Here is a 20,039-nt window from a genome sequence, read left to right as displayed (position 1 = left end):
GCTGCAGCTTAACTTGGTGTGGTTTGACCTCGAGCTTTGTTGTGGTACATGCTCGACAACTTAAGACAAACATTGATAAAAAAAAAAAAAAGAGTGAAAAACTGTGCTGACATTTTGGGGGGGGTTTCATTTTAAGGAAGCAAGAGCAGAGCCTGTAACAGTGACACCTGTACATATCCGTTTATTGGTTGTCTATCTGCTCGCATGCTGCATAAAAAAAAAATAATCATAGAGCAGAAAAAGATGCTTGAGTGACTAAGAATAGGAGCGCACTTTCAGAGGAAGACAACGTGATTGCAATCTGCGATACATGTTGCACAAGTATTTTAAACGCTGTGTAATATTTAATAATCCATCTTCGCTCGCTTTGTCATAGTCAGGTGTACATAGAAGTGATGACGGCCATCTTATAAGAAGAAGTTGTTGTTTTATCCGCCATGAGACGCAACACAGACTGGAAGAGGAGGACAGTCATCTTAGGCCCGGTGTCCACCTGGTTTTTTTTTCTCCCCGGGGACAGAGAAGCGCTGGCTGTGTGCTCAGGAGCGTTCTGACGAGGCGCTCGTTCGCTGAGAATAACAACATTGCACGAGCGTCTCGTCGAAAACCCGAAAACGAAAAACAAAAAAAACGCTGTTTCTTTTTACTGTGTGTTTTATATTTAATGTGTGTGGTTGTGTGGCTGGTGAGCCTGATAAAAAAAAAAAACGACAGCCCCACTATCACATCTCCGATCAGACATCTACTTCATGACTGGGAGCGGGAGCAGGACTCGAACATAACTGTATGAATCACTTTTCTGTTTGTAGCTACAAATCCCAAACAGAGAGCCAACACTGACTCATCGCCACAAACGTCCCTCTTATGACGGGAATCAGTGTTCATCAGTGTTGTCTGAAGGATGCACCTGCAGGATTTATGTTGCAGAAATCCAATGCCCACATCAAGACTGACAAGCTTCTCTTCCTAGATCTTAACAATGGACAGTATGAAAAGAGGTCTGGAATTGAAGAACTTCAGAGATATTTGTGTAATAAAGTTACTCACCTACGATGTCATCATTCTCTCTTTATGGCTGCCAATAGTAATAAGCTGTTACTTCTTTTAATTTTACAGTTGGCAGTGACAGGGTACGTGTTAACAGATTCAAGAAATGTGAGTTTATCCTCAGTTTAGAACAAGCGTTGGGGATATGATACACCAAGTGTTTTTTCACTATGACTCCTTCCCCGTTAGTCTGAAGAATTTACAGTCCGATGAACGTAGACGCAGCTTTGTCTCTGGGTGGAGAGAGGGTTATCTAGACCACATCGTTATTGCATTTTGATACCACAAAACAACTGGGTTACGCAACATTAGCATCTGATTATGAGATGCCTCCATGACACACAAGTTTCCCCAGATGCTTTTATTCCCTGACTGACTCCATCGGTTGTCTTTGAAATGAGGGAAACACGGCAGGTCTTAATAGAAAACAGGATCCTAACGAATCTTACAAATAACTTTTATTCTGTAAATTTGAGTCAGATCGTGAGTCGTTGAGTTTAAATTAATCTTGTATCTATGACTGCAGATTAGGCGATTTAGAATTACGCTGTTTGTTGATTAATCAGCGTGACATTTTCTCCGTATGTTTATTCATTTCTTCTTCTGAAAGTCAAAGACGAGTAGATGGCTGTCTCGTCGCATCAGACATGAAAAGAAGCCACTCCTCAAGAGGCTGCACCAAAGGGATGTTTGACATTTTAGCAGGAGGAACTGCATAAATAATTCATCATTTATAAGACTGTCGTGGTTGTATATGTATTTTTCAAATACTTTTAGCCACATGAAGTCTTCACCATGTATCCTATATTAATTTCGGTTAATTTAGGTTTCCAATTAGATTTATTTAAGGAGAATTGATAAGTTTACATGCACTAGAACCTAAATGTTGCCAACTGTCGTACCTTAAAATATGAATGTTTCTAATTTGGAGAAATCCATTAATACAACAAAATGTTGGAAATTAATTTGGTAATTGTTCTTTGGTGCAACAATTCAAAGAGCACGATTAAAGGATTTTCTGGTGGAGAGGCAAATTACATTAAATAATTATTTAATGGTTTTCACATTTTTTCCCTTCTACCAGATTGAGGCATTTATATAGTGCCGATGTTGTGACGCAACTTGGAACAGGACAACGCAGCACAATCTCTTTTTCTGAACAATTAGTCTGAAAGGGACCGATTTCTTTTCTTGATTTTTAAACTGAATGAATAATTAGTTGATCATGAAGGCATCGGTTGGTCACAGAAACACTGTGGCGCCAAAGGGCCCCGTTGCAGCAGCGAGCTGGGCGTGTCTGTGGAGAGGTTATCTGAGGCACTGGGCGATCACTCAGCCCTCCCTGGCCTCCATCTCCTCTCCTCCCGTCACAGCTCCTCTTAAGCATGGCCAGATGTGCTGCTGGCCTCTCTCCAGCTCAGCACTAAAAACCACGGACTGACTTATTGCCTTCAGAGCCGAGACATTAAGTGAAAATCTACCCTAAAAACCAAATATACCATTCTTAAAGGGCTCAATTAACAACACAGTGGAGGAGAAATCTCACTCAACACAAGAAACTTGATAAGAGAGGCTGTTTGGTTAAACTGACAGGAGTGCTGGCACACAAGGTTTGTAGAGCTAACATTTTACCCATGAAAATGAGCATTTTCAGAGGAATTAAAAGGATGTTCCTGGTGTTTTTCTAAACTTATTCTTGGATCCAAATGACTAAAAGTTACAACAAAAAAAAGTTCCATATTGCTTCCTTAGAGAGAAGTTCTATGTGGAAGCTGTAAAATGGGCTATAACTGTATTGTGACTATCAGAGTGCGTCCACTTAAAATAGTCAATATTTCCATGATTAATATTCTCGGGTCTGACAGCATCACAGAAAAGATACCAACTAAGACCGACTATTTTGTGATCTCCTATCAGTGCAGTCAATACAGCCCGTCTTCAGTAATTCCAATCTTTTTGTACCAAGTTAGACCTCGTGTAAAAATAGGCCCCGATTAAAAAAACAAGAATTCTCCCTGTTCCCACAGTGTTTCATTATTACTCCAGTGCCTAAGTGCACTGTTAGGACCAGTTATATGTTTATAGGGCGGATTTTAACTTGACAGGAGTGAGCAGTAATGCTTGGCAGCATCGTTAGTGGTCTCTGTGGAGAAAGGGGGGGGAGTTCTGTTTCCCATTCATATCCACTGCAGCCTAACCGACCAGAACCTTCACCTCCCTACCTCTCTCACTTTAATGTAAGATCCATCACATTTGGCAACTATTTCAAAAAACGCTGGCGGGACGCCAACGCACTGTTTTCCAACCAACAAGGCTCCTGGCTCACACCGCAGCTGAAACTGACCAGCCGTGTAGGTGCAAAACAAACGAGGTTTCATATTATTAGTTCACACAGCGAGGGGAAGGGAGGGAGCCGCTGGGTGCCACGGTCTGCTTCTTCAAAAGGTCACTAGTGAAAGTGTGCGTTTGTGGTACGGTGTAAGATGGTGGAGGAGCCGTGGTAATGAGGTATGGATGACCCCCTGTGCAGGACGGTTTCAAGATCTAAGGTGACATTTGAACTGAGAACGTTAAGGTGGGGGTGGACAGAAGGTGATAAACAGGCAGGTCAGAGTCTCCATCTACCTCTGGAAGCAGAAACATCGACTGATTAACAGCCTACGCCTTCCCTAACACACTTCAGATGGATGCTTGGGAAAGAAATGATCAATCAGCAGTAAGAGGCAGCACATGACATCCAGGGCTGTGCCCCGCTCCTGTTTCTCGAGGCTCTATCGCTGCTGTTGCTGCATACAAGCACATTGACCCAATTCTCCCACACGCAGCCTCTGCCCTGCTTCTTCCACTCCTGCACTCCCAAGAGGAGTAAGCAGGAAAGATTAGGAGGAAAGGAGGAGAGGTAGGGGCAGAGGAAGATAAACTGTAATGTGACTGCATGGAGGACAAAGAGGAGGAGAAGCTGAAAGGAGAACGGTTGGGTGACAATGCATTGGAAAGCGACAAAACGCATGAATGGGAGAAGCAAGCACACAGAAAAGGTTGAATCAGAGTCTCTCACAGGAGGGTGGTTGATGTGACGGTGCATTTATTGATCCCAGTGCAGTAGCTGAATGCTGTAAGGGATTGAAGGTGAATGGTGGAGTCTTTCCCTGAGGAATTCACACTTGTAACAAAAGGATTCACAAGTCAAACCGGCCAGCAACTATAAGCTTCCACTGTAGGTTTGCTGGTTTTTAAGGAGAGCAATACCATTAGCCATCCTTATGATTAAATCCTGCCAGTAAAAGGGAAATAAAATCTAGGTGTGGGATTTTGATTCCCATTACAATGACAAACTTTGGACATTTACTTCCTCAAGGTGTGTAGATCTAACTGCTGATCAAAAAAATTAATTGATCTGATTGTGCATCCATCTCCATCGACAAAACATTGTTCAAGATACTGAGGAAGGAAGTAGAGGTCCTCTGGATATGACGAAAATACAAGTGTCCCAAAAACGACACTGAAAGTAAACATGCCTCTCCTCCAAAGCTGAAAACACTGTTGACAAAAAGGTGACTAAAGTGGGAGATCTTCGGATGGCCATGAAAGTGACAAAACATGGATTTAAAGGTTTTGCAAAGTATGCATTGAGTCAGTGCCATCCAAGACAGAAAAACTGAAAATAAAAATTCCATCGGTGTTTTCAAGAAGTGTCGGTCAACCAAACACAGATTTTTAAACGAAACCGCTTTTTTTTCAGGATATTTTTCCCTGAATTGATCCAACGGTCTGTTTTAAGAGCATGAGACTCCTGAGGATAATTCGGGCTACCTGAAAAATCTCAAAAATGATTCACGCCGAATTTTATGTCTCGATTTGTGACGTTTAAAGCCTGCTACTGTGTTGCTTTGTGTGAAGCTACCGTACGAAACAGCTAAAGAAAAACATAAGTGAAAGGATTTGACTGACGAAATACGAGTTGACTGGGGGTCTCCTAGCCTTCAAATTATCAACATTTTGGGGCAGCCCTAAAGTTGAGTGGGTCTCTCCTCCTAAGCAAACTCCATCCTGGATTGAGACCATATGTCCTGATACACAAAAAGCATCTTTTTTCCCCAATAATCTAAAAGAATAAAACAACAAAAGCGGGTTCTTAAAGAGGAAACGAGCTGTCAAGTGGAAGGCCTCAAGAAAGACAGGGAAGAGACTGTCTCGTCTGCCAGCGCCTTTGAGTCTCATCTCAACACCAATCAGATAATGAGGTGGCCGAATGAGCCACACACACACACACACACACACACACACACACACACACACACACACACACACACACACACACACACACACACACACACACACACACACACACACACACACACACACACACACACACACACACACACACACACACACACACACACACACACACACACACACACACACACACACACACACACACACACACACACACACACACACACACACACACACACACACACACACACACACACACACACACACACACACACACACACACACACACACACACACACACACACACACACACACACACACACACACACACACACACACACACACACACACACAAACGCTCACACGAGGACAGACAGACACAGAGAGTTTTGTTCAGGCAGTGTGGCCGGTCAGAGGACGCTGCAGGTCTTGTGACACCCATTAGGGAGAGGGTCACTATGGAGGGGGTGGGAGGCATGGACAAAAGGGATGCTCATGCTGTGTCAGCGAGGGGGGGGGGGGGGATACAGAGTGAAGGAGTGGTGCGGCAGATTTTTTTTACTTTAACTAGATGTACACTAACAGTTTCAAAAGAGCACGGACAAACATACCTGCTCAGCTGTGTGTGTGGAGAATAGAAACAGAGAGTGTGTGTGTGACACGCTGTGGGACCCTGGCCCCTGTTGCAGCATGGGTGACACATTCGGTATTTGCAGGCTCTGAGCTAAAAGCAAAACTCCTTTGTATCTAATTATTGCACCAACATAGCATCTTCTGAAGCACATTATTTACATTAAGTCTGCAAGCAAGTATACAATCCATAACCTTGCATTTCTTAATATTTGCACAATTATTCAAAGCACTCAGCTGCTCTAATCCCCCATCAACCACTACCTTGAAGCTGACCGATCTCGCCTGGATCCATATGGCACTGGTGGGTATTTAATAAATGTTGTGGACCGTCCCCACCCCTTCTGTCCATCAGGCAGAGCGAGCCCCCTGAGGACAGAGCTGCTTGTCCTGGAGGCAGGGGTGAGGCTGTCCTTTCAGGGAGCGGGGGAAAACAAAGAAAGGAGATGAGGAGCGGAACTGGCAAAAGACGTGCATGGTCTGAAATAAATAAATCATCCTTCCATTTGCTGCTTATGCAATGGTGAGTATTCAGCCCCGTGACTTTGCTGGTGTTTGTCATTGAGCTCTGGCTCTGCACCAAATAAACCCCCAGTCAATTTAGCGCGGATTGCACGCACATGACGGGAAGAAAATACTGGTGGGCACAGCCGAGGTCGAGGCACTCCCAAAGGATGCATGGCAGGGAGGCAGGTCAGCAGGAGCTCTGGTGCCTCAGGCCTGACTATATATGGCCTTTCTGCAGAGCAGCAGGGAATCTTCCCAGCATACCACGCACAATTTAAGGAATTATGTCTTCTTCTATGTTATCATTAGTCATTATCCTCCTATATCCAGAGCCAGGCACCTGAAATAGTCCACTGAGCCGGCTGGTTCAGTGCCAACTGATAAGAGAAGGAGGGAGAGAAACTCAAGAGAGAAGTTCTTTGTGCACTCAAAAGAGCAACGCTTTCAGAGAGCATGGACATAAATGCATTTTTTTTAAATTACTAATGAAGGGAGCTCAGCTGTGTGTGGCAAGCACAGATAATGTAATGCATCCTTAGACTGTGTGTAAGAAGTGGATGTGTGACTGTACCCACTGGTTTGTGGACCATCATTTTGAAGTCTCGAATCTAGCAGTGTAGCCGTCGTAAGATATTTTTAAATGGAGGAAGAAGAGACCCAATCTTGACTAAAAGCTGGAGCAGAAGAGGAACACGGAGTTGGAAAACACCAAATGATCTAAATGACACAGTCTAATCCCAAGGCTAAAATACTTAGCTGATTAATTAGCTCGTTAAGGACGGTACTTCCCCTAGAACTAGATTTTTTTTTTGTTGTCTGGTTTTCCATGAAAATGTCTAACATTGCTAATGATTTTGTGCAATATAGACAGCCTGCATGAGTTAGTCTGAATTTTTTGATGGATGCATTCCTCACCTATGCACCTATTTTTGGAAAAATCTTTTGAAAGCCGACAACAACTACACATTTCTCATAATATTATGAATGAGTTATGCTAAGTATGGTGCAAAGGTTGTTGTTGTTGTTGTTTTTTTTTTAATCAGTACAAAGATCCAGGGTTCAGTCTTATCAGCAAGCAGGCCAATGCAAACTCAGTGATTTAGTAAATAAGCTTTTTGGCTATGATGTCATTTTCATCAAAAATCTGCTGCGCTGTGTTCGCAGGAGTTTGACTGTAATCTGGCCCCTCTCCAGAGGCGGCGGCTGCCCTTTTGGCAGAGGGTGCAGCTCGAGAGCCGGCAGCACAGCGCGCACACACACAAGAAGTTGACATGGCATTTTGGGTTTCAGAAAACAGCTTTCATTTTCTGAGTTCAGCTGCGAGTTGTACAACACAGCAGAGATACATGAATGGGTTTTAGTGGGATCTGATTGTAGGCCAACAGTGATATCTTATAATCCAGTTCATAGCCAAGAGTTGATTGAAATATTCCAATCCATGGGCCAAACAAGAGATTACTAGTTTGTGTTTATACAAATGAAATCTTGTTATCTCTAGAATATGATGTGTAGGACTGGAAACAGGAGGCTGTTTTGACACATGCATTTAGCCTTTACTGAATAATGTGCCTCATCGGATTGTAAAAACGCGACAGGAGGCCTTTCTGCAACTGCAATAGTTTTCATTTTAATACATGTCAATGACAACCTTATTCACTAGAGTGTACTACCTTAAAATGTATTTAGAAGACACTGACACCAATCCACCTTAAACAACAAAAAACACTGAGGGGAAATGCCTCCGAGAAATCAGAAGTCACTACAAATCAAAAACTAAAGAAACCCAGGCACATTGTGTTATCTAAGAAAGGGCCTCGCAATCTGTGACCGAGTGCTCGACAAAGCAGAAGAAAAAAAAAAGGCCTCAGAGGGAGAAGAAACTCCACCCCGTTTCAGTTGGGGGGCCTGTTGTGATTATTCAGTCAGTTGGCGTTTGAAAACCCTGCAGACAAACTCCTCCTTTCTGTGGATTTGAACTGACTGACGGACTGGAGAGACCCAAAGAGCGAGGGGACAAACTCAGCTTTGTGCGAGTGGTGGGCAGGTTCTGTCTGAAACTGGACAGCTGCTCTTCTACAGCTGACCACCCCCCCCCCCCCTCCCCCCCTTCCAGGCCCCCTCCTCCTGACACTGCACATGCTCACAGGCCACATGCTCATTCAACTGGTTAACATGACAGTCAATGCACTGATCGACGGCTGATCGAATGGAGGCTGCTGCAGCGAGCTGTAGCGTTGGTTTGCAGTAAAAAATCTACCACTCTGCTTGGGCAGTTTGGCTTATCGTGTGCAGGCTGTTACAACCGTGTCTTTGTGTCGACTGCATGCTAATCTGACAGCACTTCTCCAGTACGAGCTCCATTCCCACACAGCAGCACTTGCAAATAGAATTAGCATTGGACAGTGACTAGAGCGAGAGATTAAACGAGACAAAAAAAAAAAGAAGAGGGAGAAGCAGTAATTCTCCGTCCCATGCGCCCCGGCTCATAACCATCTGGTTGGACGATAGCATGCGAGCGTCACACTTCTTTAATGACAAGCACTGGATCCTTCTATCTACGCTGCACAGGGGCTGGTTTCAGGTGCACACAGATGGGATGTGGCTCTGTAGGAGGGGGGGGGGGGGGGGGGGGGGGTCCTGAAGTTCATCACACCGGGGGATTGAATGCAGGTCACTGGAGCACTGTGGGCTCAGAATTAAATACTCAGCTTAGCCCGCTGCTCAGCACACGGGCAAATTGATGTTTTTTTTTTTTTTTTTGCTTAGCCTGGCTCCTGTTAGCCTATTAGCAGTCAGTCAGTGATGTGTTCAAAAAAAACTAGACCCCTGGTAAATGTATGGGTACATGGGACTATCTCATCAAAACAGAGCCTGCACTGACTAGCTACCTGCAGCATTAACAACTAGAATTCTGGTATTTAAGTCAGGGCAACTCTGAATGCAACCATTTTACAGTTTACATAAACAGTGATTTATTAAATCTTTAACCAGAAACAGCCATTACATCGACCTCTACAAGTGCACCAGACTCCATTGACAAAAACAGTCTTTTTTTTTTTACCACAGCTGTGCTGCACTAATAGAAGTATCAGGCATGCCTCTGACACCCTCAAAAATCTGAAATTGCGTATCAGTCGCCACTTTATGCACGACTCTCGCACTTATCAAAACAATCGGCTTCTTTTACTGTACAGAAAATATTCTCCTCTGCTCTAAAACAGGAGCTTTATGCTTTACAACAGTTGCCATGTTGGATTTATTCTGGCCACCAATTGCACTTTTTTTTTTTTTTGCAGAGCAGCGAAGTACTGATTTCAGGTAAAAAAAAAAAAAGAAAGAAAAGAACAACACAATCAGAGCGACGCTGACTGAACAGAGCAGATCAACGTCAGCGGCTACTATCAGCTCGTCTTAAATCGATGTGCGCCACTTGATTTAAGGGTGAGTATTCTCTCCGTTTTTATTGTGCAGAGTTTGTTTTTTTTTAAACACATGCCGAATTCACTGCAGGTCACCTCCGCTCCAACACGAACAGACGGAGCACCTCAAACAAGTATTACAGCTAGAAACAGCAGGTTTTTATTACAAATTGGCCTTTTTTTCAGATTATCTTTGGCAGAAACAGGAAAGAGATACGCATCAAAGAATATATCCCTTAAAGGAATTTAATTATTCATCATGTTCAAAACGAGGCGTGCATTCTCTATATATTGTTGGATTACACAGGATGTAACCAGACCAACCAACGATGATCGCTATCAAATCGTATCAGATTCGTTTTCACTTTGCATGAGGAAAAAGATGTAAGAATATCTCTATCACTATCCTATTAACAGTAAGTGAATTGCTCATTAAATCAGAAGTCCTCTTAGCATATACGTGTGTGCTTTAATGTCATTGAGAAGGGAACAAATCTGAGCCTCTACTGACTAGCTAGCTGCAGCATTATGACAAGGAGGCCCATTACAACACTAGGGCTCTCCAGTCGCTCCATCAACCGCATCTTGGACTTCCACATTAGCGTCTCGCTTTCTCTCCCTCCTTTTGGCGACGTCTTTCAACGGCAGTGCTGTTCATTTTCTTCAGAGAAATGTGACACCAAGACCAGATGGCCAAAAGGGAGTGGGATTCCCATCTCTGCCCGAAGTGTAAAGTGTAAAAGTCCTGATTTATGCAGGACAGAAAATGTGGTTTTGTTGAGAAACAGAGCAAAAAGAACAGGCCCCCCCCCGCCCCCCCTGCACTGCAGGATCGGTCTTTCTCCCATCCTGGCTTCCTCATGTAGTTTTCAGTAAGGGCAGGTGATGTAAGATAGGAGATGCATCAGACAGGAGACTGTCTGATTCACCTCTCAGCTGAATAATTAACAATAACACCAGACTCCTGCCAAAAAACAAGCTTCACATTCCACCTTTACTGCTGTCTGTCTCGTCTAAAACATAAATGATGAGGCATGAGAGTAAAGACTATTTTATTCTGAATTTCTTTGTTTTTAGACTTGATTAAGAGGGGGGAAACATCAGCTATCCTGAGCATTGACTGTGAAAACAGGACAGGACAGGCCATGCACTGCGCCTCCAACCAACCTTGTATACTTGTCCATAGGTGCCATTTCCAACTACCTCCACCAATTCGAATATCCCAGCCGGGTCCTGAAAAAGAAAAAGACGACTCGGTGTTAAATATGAGCATTTTTAATGTGTTTATTTGATAGCAGAGGCAGTGTCCAGTGTGAGCCAGCTGTTGCGCCCCGGTCTTCCCTACATGCCAAAATGCATCTCGAACAAAGGAAAACCAGACAGTGGCAACACCTCGCTACTGCTCAGCGGTCATTTTCAACACTTCAGCTGCTACAAGGAGACACAGTGAACGCCGAGGTTCATTTGGTAACGTTAGCCACGCTGAAAAGTGTGTGTTTTATCGAGAATTGTTGGGTAAAATACAGCTTAACATGTGAAAAAAACACACACACACACACACACACACAGGCTCGGTTCGGCAGCACTCACCCGCAATGAAGCCAAGTCGATGTCTACGAGACTTTTAGCAGGAGAGTCGTTCGCCATCTTTCAAATAAAAAGCCGAGCTTTCCTTCGCGTGGATTGAAAATAGCCGCAGCTGGAGCATCTGCGGGGACTTTAGCGGTTAAAAAAAAAAAAATCAAGCAGAGGCCGTCGCGTATTCCTCTCCGTGGGATCCGCGTATGAGCAGGTAACGCTGGGCTCTCGCTACTCCATGTTGAGGTGGCAACAGCGGGCTAACTGTCCGCTCTCGCACAGCTCGTGCCACTGTGACAAGCTGGAGTCAATACCGCGACTTCCGCTAGAGAGTTTCAAAATAAAAGCCTCGGCGAAATAACATGGAAAACATTCACACCCATTAGAGCAGGGCTGGGCAACTCTGGGGACAGCAAGGGGCCACATTCATTTAATTCTCAATGCCAGAGGGCCAAATTGTAGGATACAAAAACGATTACAGTCAGTTTTGTCTCAAATTTAACTCAATGTATAACAGTGATCAAATATTATTATGGACATATTTCTGGTTTTCATGATTTCATGGCAGATTTTTCATGTTTAATTTACGACTCTGTTTTTGCACATTTACATTCAATCTTTCATATTTAATTTCTAATCATCTACGACTCTGTTTTTGCACATTTACATTTACATTCAATCTTTCATATTTAATCTTCCTATTTAAGACTAGTAATGCTTAGTTAAATCCTGGTTGTATATATTATATATATATATTATATACAATTATATACATTCTTATTTTTGATATCTTTTAGTACTTATTTACTTTGTATTTAATATTATATTGTGTTTAGATTGCTAACATTGTGTTTTTACTCATATTGTGTGTTTGGATAACCTGCTGCTGTAACGCCACAATTTCCCAGTTTGGGATCAATAAAGTAATTCTATTATATTCTATTCTATTTGGTCATGTTTTCTTCATGTTTCCAATTACTTGATAATGACCTGAGGGCCATGTTGAGGGTTGATGGGGGCCGCATGTGGCCCCCGGGCCGCCAGTTGCCCACCCCTGCATTAGACTCATTTAACAGCATACCAAAAGTTTCAAAAATAGGTAAAGCCATTTAAATAGTTTCAATTATTATGATTATTATTATTATTATTATTTCAAATCAAATGTAAGTTAAGTATATTAAATTAGTCAAATCATTCTCTATAAATAAATTATTACGCAAAAACAGTATTTAGAATGGCTAATTTCCATGAGTGTTTTACACATTATTTCATGGATTATAATTAATGGATCCTGAATGTTGAATCTGCTAAAAGTAGGGTAGGGTTGCCATGAAGATCAACTGCACAAATATAACATGATTGCAACAAACATTTCAGTAAATGCAAAAATATTTATTTAAACCAAAATACATTTAAAATGTAACAATATTTCATGAGACATCAAAAACATTTCATCAACTTCAAAATGACATTGACCTTATGCAAATAAAAAATATTGTAACCTTCAGGATAAATATCTCAGACACCAGAAAGGGTAGGACTATTCTATTTGTTTGTGAAAAATCTGTTGCTGAACTTTAAGTTTGCAGTTGAAATCTTTTTACCACCGTAGAAAGGCGAATTTTAACTACTATACTATATAAATGATGTGTGAAATGGAAATACACTGAAGTAGATAATTTTCCACAACTTAAATTGACAACATTTTCTGGACTGGACATGGAACAACATTGTACAGTGATGCTGCAGTGAAACTCACTTCTTAAACTCAACTGAATCATAAAGTGGAGCTCTTTAGATCCTCCTTAACCATTTTCAAGCATTATATCTTTTACGTTGAAAGGGAAACTACCCTACTTCCGCTCGATGCTGCCTAACTCTCTCTAACTTGCCGCAGCTTTGCCTGAGAGCCGCACAAACACAGGAAGCCGGTCGGCATCACTCAGAAAGAAAAGGGCTGGGCCTTAACACATCAAGCGTGAATACCGAGATGATCTTTAATACAATATACACTAACTAATTAATAAACACACATGCATATCAATATATTAATACGAGCAAAAAGCCAGGTGAGATAAATAGAGGCAGACAGAGGAGGACCACACCACACAGCAGCATCCTTCTGGACATGCGCATGGTCGACTCCACAGTCAATATTGGTAATCATGGGTGTGGCAGGTGAGCAATCTCAGGAGTGATGCTGGCTGTGATAGTGCCATGTTTCCCTAAGCAGATTTTAGGGAGGAAACAATAAAATTACTTAACTTAACTTCATATTCAGAATGGAGGTTTAACTGTCTATATCCTTATATGTTTAAGGCAAATTTGTACGTTTACTCATACATATTTGACTGTTTTGTTCCTAAGTATTATCTGGAGTCATTCTGTAAAGATTTCCTCCTTATGCTTGCTGTGGGAGTGCAATGTTTCCCTTAATAAAATTAGTTGTTGGAGCCATTATAAATATTTGATATACAGTCTGAGGCTACAGAGCTGACAGTCTGAATGAACTGCAGACTCAACCTGCCATCACAGCAAATCAATGTATAGTGCACTGATGAATAAATCTTAAAACCACAGTGAACACATCGATGTCTGGAATATAAGAGAAATTACACTAATGGAAACATATTTTTTTATTATAGATATACGTGTCCAATCCAGCTTTATAAACATTTATTTTAAATGGACTAAATGGTAAATGGACTTGAACTTGTGAAGCGCTTTTCTAGTTCTCTGAATTATCAAAGCGTTTTTACGTCGCAGGTCACACCTACACATTCACACACTGGTTTCTACAGTGAGACCACCAGAAGTAACTCCTCCCAGTCGCATTCAGTTCAGTACGCATTTATACGCCACCGACGAAGCAGCGGGAGCACTTGCTGCAGGAGGTGGGGATCGAACCCTCGACCTTCCGTAACAAACTGAGCCTGTCACAGAGAAAAATAGGCAAGCATATTTTGTAAATTAAACAAGGTCAGGATGTAAGAAATACTGTTGTAAGGTATGATGTAGTACTGTACAAAGTGTAGAATATCCTTAAGTGTAATCGATATTCTGGAGTTCTTACATAAATATGAGAGTTTTTGAAATAAACTGGCACTCCCCATCGTTTTAGGTCCCTCGTTTTTAACTAACAAAACCAAAAATAGGTGGTAGGCAGTAATGTGTTTATACAGCGAGGACAAATGTTCAGCTGCAGCGGTTCAGTTATTTATCACAACCCCTCAATGAAACGCTCAAAACAGACAAAGCTAATCTTTTGGTTAAACAAACTCAATATTCAAACAGCAGGGCCGGGCGAACCAGTCGGACAGGATGAGAGATCTCCCAGCGAGGAAACACACACACACACACACACACACACACACACACACACACACACACACTCACACTCACACACAAAGCCTCAACTTAAAGCACTTAAACTAATACCTAAGACACTTAAAAAAAATGCTTAAGCCCTTTAACTCAACTTCAATCCACCTGCTGAGGTAAGCTTGTAGAGATGACACTAAACGTAAATCCTGCACGACCACGTGTGTTTGTGTTTGTGTGTGTTTGTGTGGATGTCTGTAGCTGTTCTGCCATTATTTAACGGTTCAAATGTCAACACAACACACGTCAGTGAGGGCAGTTATTCAAGGGTTCAGATGGGTTTGTAGTTTCTTGGAAGAAGCTGTCACATTATGAAGTGTTTACTGCCCCCCTGTGGATGTTTAATGTCATTGCATTTGGACATTTTAAGCGTTTCTACTTGCAGAGAAATGAAGATTTAATTAAGTGTTCAAGCAAAGTAAGAGCACAAATACTTTAATTTTCCATGTCACTTTATTACTAACTAGTGTAGTCCTCTCATATTAGAGCCACCTGTCCAGAAGGTAACTAGGTGGTAGTAGGGACGCAGTTCCATCTATACTTCAGACCCTCTTTGTGCCACCGTTAAGCAGCAGGTTAATAATATTATATAAATAGCAACATGTGATACAAATGTTGAGTTGCAAGTCATGTTAAGAACATTTACACACGACGGTCCTGATAGAAAAATGATCCTTTAAAATCCAGTGCCAGTCTCCATCCAGACAACAGCTGAGTAAATACAGAGCAGTGTTTCCCCTAACATTATATTGGGGGGGCGGCCCGCCCCCGCCCCCCCTGAAGGTCAAGAAAGAAAAAAAAAGAGATAGGATAACGGTTAGAGTCGGAAATCAGGGAAAGAAGTCATTTAAGGATACCTTTCCAAGAGAAAAGGACATCTGTCATTAAAAGTAACACATTTATGATTCCTTCAAGTCGTCGTGTCGTCTTGTCCCCCCCCCCCCCCCCCCAACGCTGTAAACCTAGGGGAAACACTGCAGAGTCAAACACATTATTGACCTTTTCAGCTTTCATAAAGGCAGAACAACGGCTACAGTGCAGATCAGGGCACGACCCCGATCGTCATTTCAGTGTGATAGTCATTTCTTTTAAAACCATTTTGATGCTATTACATGGTATTTAGAGAAGACTTCAAGTATTTAAAACCTGGGCCATGTTTGTACACATATTTGGGTCTACAGGCGTCATTTGAAAGGGAAAATATCCCCTAAAAGCTCTTATTTATGGTCCAACAAGGACCAATGGTCAACGATCTCCTTGGTGTGTCAGGGCCTTTAGAATGATTCCTGGTCAGATTAAAGTATTTTAGCTTGAGACAAAAACAATATTTCTCTATAGGGATCCTTTCTTTAGGCTCTCACAGTGGACGCACTTTGAGTTGGCCCAGATTATGTTTCCGCCATTACAGCATGGCTTCAGATTTAAGTCATTTCCTCCAGCTACTCCAAAACGTTTTGAACCTTTCGTCTTTAAAAACCCCAAAATCTGTAGAAATGATGCCCAAGGTCAAAAATACTCAAATTCCCCTCAATATTCATTTCATGGAGCAAAAGTTAACAGTTAATGTTCATAATGAAAACTGATTTTAGATACAAAATCAAATCTATTTAAAAAGAGCAACATAACATCAAATAGTGTTATTTTCTTGTCAATCACTCGGCCTGTCCAGATCCTGTAACATCTGACACAAGGCCGCCTTTGCCTTCATCTTTGATAGCAAGAACAATTAAGACTCAACATGTCAAAAACCTGAAGTGCATGGACAGAATCGTAACAGTGCAGTTAAATAGCTACATTACAGGGCGACGGGCCTGTATCCCTGGTATTACCGAGTACATGTCTTTGAAATACGAGGATTATTCAGTCATTAGCGTTAAATAAAAGATGGGAAATCCTTTTCCGAAACAAAAATCAAACATTCTGCGACCTTTAGCAGAACTAAATCTGCGTATCAGTGACGGCTTCTCTCGCCATTAAAAAACACTTTTTAAATATAGGAACAGCAATTTGAGGCCAAAAGGGCAACACTTCGTCAGTACTTTTAACGACAGTTGCTAAAATAAGAACAAAGACATAACAGTGTGCAATCATGTGCATCCCTGCCTCTCAATCTGCCCGTGCTGAGGCACACAGTCCGCTACGATACACCTCTTTGAGATTATGTGAAAACATGTATTTTATTCAGTGTTAATGATTTTAGTTCAGTAAAAAGTCTGGACTGGGGTAACCAAAGAGGTGGAAGTCACCCTGGTAGCGTGCGTAAAGACGTCTGATGTCCCGCTTGCTGATGCCTGAGAAGTACTGCTCCACCTTGGTCCTGTTGTAGCGGGTGATGCCTGGAGGAATGGCCGGGTAGGACACAAGCTGGTCGATGCCGGCCGCTCTGAGGATGTACGGGGCGTCCTCCTCCAGCGTCTCATGGTGACCCACCACGCTGTAGTGTATTTCACAAGGCGCGCACAAGTCCGCGTAAGTCACCCAGTGAATAATGTGCTCGCCAAACTGCCGGTCCATGCGCTGGCGGCCTTCCACGTCGCCCAAGTAACGCACAAAGTCCTCAAAGTGAAGGCCAGAGGCGGCTTGGTCACTGTCACGGTGGCTCTTTCTGTACTTACGGATGATGGCTGGAGCGATGTCGTGCTTGTACCAAGGCTCAAAGCGAGGGTTCTTCACAAACTTGTCCTTGAAGGCAGAAATGAGGCGCTCAAACGGATCCCTCACGATGAGAAACTTAAAGTAGGTGCTTAATCTGTTGGGGGGAAACACACGAGTTTTAACACGTTTGTAAGGAATCATCCTTTTGTACCGCGGTCATTCATAGAGCTTTATCAACCTTGGACCAAAGTTCCCGTTCTATCAGCGATTCTCAACCACATCAGCAGAGACCACTCTCAATCTACCTGGACAAAACAAGGCTCTGATTATCAAAACAACTGTTCAACGGAGGCAAGAAATTACAAATATACCAGTACAAAAAAGGTTTTTACAACCGAGAGACCTCCAGAGACAGACTGCGACGTCTTGGTCCACATTTTAAAGGTAAATAGGTTGAACAACTCTCCTCTAACTAACCTGTGAGTGATTTCCTGCGGCTTCAGAGATGAGAGTCGGGGCAGGCCATTCTTCTCATGGTCATGAACGAGGTTTTCTGGGATCTCCTCCACCGAGGGGGAGCCTCCTACCAATGTCAAAAAAAACTGTATTAGCTAATTAAACCTTGTATCAGGGGGAATATACAGCAGAGAGTTTTACAAAGGCTTGACTTCTAGTCAATGATGTTGTGTCCAGTGTCATTTGCTGCCCATGTGAGTAGAGCTAACTCGATTGTAAACATGCGCACACACGTCCATACTTACCATTGAGCACAATGAGGACCTTCTTCCACTGTGTGTTGCCCACTTTAGGCGTCTGGCAGAACAAGATCTTCTGCTTGTCGCACACGAAGATGCGGTCCAGGACGAACTTGCTGATGGAGACGTGGGTCAGATTCCTGAGGCTGCCGTTCTTGCACACAGCGGACAGCGACTCCACCCGTCTCTCTGCAACTGACTGCCAGTCCGCCGCCGCCGTGGGTCCAGCTGACGGCTGAGACAAACACGCAGCGTGAACATGACTGACAGTGCAAGGTTTAACACGTGAAGGGATCATCTGTAATAGTCACCTGATCAGATGGCTTTGGCTTTTCTAGAACAGACGCAGGGTTGGGTTTAACCAGCTTGGTTCCTGGCACCGTCCAACTCTGACCACCAAGCCTCTCTCCATAGTCTGAAAACACATGACGACATTTATTAAATCCCACTTGGGGGGGGCTGCACAATGAATCGCTAAGGCACTGTACTCGGCTCACCATCTATGGCCCTGAAGCTGATGAACTTGCTGACAAACATGAGGATGAGCAGCACCCAGCCGCAAGCCCCGAGGAGCAGCCAGTGGTGCCGCATCGCTCCGCCCATCAGCCGACGGCCATGGAACCAGTGAGCGGTGCTCCCACCTGGATGAACACACACATAACTGAGAATTAAACACTGTTTCTGCACAATGAAACCCACCAGTACCACCCAAAATATCGGGAGGTGTCACCTTTATTAGCTCCTAAATGGACGTTGTAATAGAAGTCTCCAATGGGGCAACATTTGTGCTTCTTGTTAGTCCTGAACTATTAGTAGAAACTGTGAACTTAGTCAGGCTCGTGAGCTACATAGTTAGCCACTTAGCCACACCTGTCCCTCCCAGACATCTTAAATAAAAGTCTAATTCAGGTAGGTTAATAAAATGTGTCAACACCTACACGGTCACATTACAGTCCTTTATCTCACCTGCTTTTGGAGTGACAGCTACTTCGAAGCAGCGCAAACTGTGGCGTGAATGTTGGACGGTGACATCGCGTCGGTGCAGCGTCCCCGTTCTCTCACAACATCCGGCAGCGGTCAAATCAACTGAGGAGCTCCCCCTAGCGGCGGGCAGCGGGAACTGCTGCTGCCGCCCGCTAGACAAACAGCTAGTTGTTGCATTACCGCCACCTGCTGGTATGGAGTGTGGATCAGGATGTCTAATCAAGGGTCTGTGGCCCTCAGGTCAATTTTTACACATCAATTAATCGGGAACATGAAGAAAACATGACTAAATCTGCCATGAAATCATGAAAACCAGAAGTATGTCCATAATAATATTTGATCACTGGCATATGTTGAGTTAAATTGGAGACAAAATTGACTGTAATCGTTTTCGTATCCTACAATTTGGCTCTCTGGCAGTGAGAATTAAATTAATGTGGCCCTTGCTGTGACCAAAGTTGTCCATCCCTGGTCTAATATGTCAATCACATAATTAATACTTTATTCGTATAGCTCTTATTTGTAAGCAAACAGAAAATCAGTGTCCATGTATGTCTTTAGTCGACAAAATACTTCCATTGTCTTTGCTGCTCCTTATTTTTCTCTTCACAGTATAGAATAACATGCTTTATTGTTTTGTCCACAGTAGCTTCCAAGTGATCTACATACCCTTCTACAATTCTACAATTCACTTAGCAGACGCTTTCATCCAAAGCGACGTACATCAGAGAGTAAGTACAACACAAGCAAGGATCTAGAAAAAAAGGGAACAATGTCAGTAAGCGCAAACGATCAGCTTTGAGTCTGATTGGACACACAGGTGCTGACAGGAAGTGACCAGAGGGTAAGCACAACATTGACAGCAGTTCTTGAGAGCTCTAATCAGTATAGAAACCATCTTATAAGT

The 20,039-nt window shown here is 42.9% G+C and overlaps 2 protein-coding genes across 18 annotated transcripts in view; both read right to left on the bottom strand.

Moving 5' to 3' along the window:
• Positions 1–11,587, bottom strand: part of LOC132959405 (mitogen-activated protein kinase kinase kinase kinase 4-like) — a 39,602-nt gene extending 28,015 nt beyond the window's left edge. For 6 of the 17 annotated variants that reach the window (XM_061032371.1, XM_061032379.1, XM_061032377.1 and 3 more), the window contains exons 1-2: positions 11,430–11,582; positions 11,007–11,072 (exon numbers count right to left, since the gene is read on the bottom strand). In XM_061032371.1, coding sequence (XP_060888354.1) covers positions 11,007–11,072; positions 11,430–11,486 — 123 coding nt within the window. In that variant the 5' untranslated portion in view covers positions 11,487–11,582. Of the gene's footprint in view, positions 1–11,006; positions 11,073–11,429 lie in introns of all 17 variants that reach the window. The other 11 variants (XM_061032363.1, XM_061032372.1, XM_061032368.1 and 8 more) reach the window with 4 other exon arrangements.
• A 3,645-nt stretch (positions 11,588–15,232) lies between these two features.
• On the bottom strand, positions 15,233–19,254 carry chst10 (carbohydrate sulfotransferase 10). The gene is made up of 6 exons (XM_061032588.1): positions 19,115–19,254; positions 18,646–18,789; positions 18,460–18,563; positions 18,155–18,383; positions 17,871–17,976; positions 15,233–17,547 (listed from the first exon to the last, which is right to left on the bottom strand). Exons 2-6 carry the CDS (start codon positions 18,749–18,751, stop codon positions 16,995–16,997), a joined length of 1,098 nt encoding a protein of 365 aa, XP_060888571.1. The 5' UTR covers positions 18,752–18,789; positions 19,115–19,254; the 3' UTR covers positions 15,233–16,994.
• Between the last annotated feature and the right edge of the window lie 785 nt (positions 19,255–20,039).

The sequence above is a fragment of the Labrus mixtus genome, chromosome 24 (assembly GCF_963584025.1).
Source record: "Labrus mixtus chromosome 24, fLabMix1.1, whole genome shotgun sequence".
Taxonomy (NCBI): Eukaryota; Metazoa; Chordata; class Actinopteri; order Labriformes; family Labridae; genus Labrus; species Labrus mixtus.
Note: the sequence above shows the minus strand (reverse complement) of the source record. Positions and strands in the feature narration are given on the sequence as shown.

Excerpts from the sequence above, each read along its gene's own strand:
- chst10 (XM_061032588.1), bottom strand. The coding sequence starts at position 18,751 with ATGGGCGGAGCGATGCGGCACCACTGGCTGCTCCTCGGGGCTTGCGGC. Across the intron at positions 17,977-18,154 it reads GGTCCTCATTGTGCTCAATG|GAGGCTCCCCCTCGGTGGAG; the intron begins GTAAGTATGGAC and ends TGACATTGGTAG. Across the intron at positions 17,548-17,870 it reads CCGCAGGAAATCACTCACAG|ATTAAGCACCTACTTTAAGT; the intron begins GTTAGTTAGAGG and ends TCCCCCCAACAG.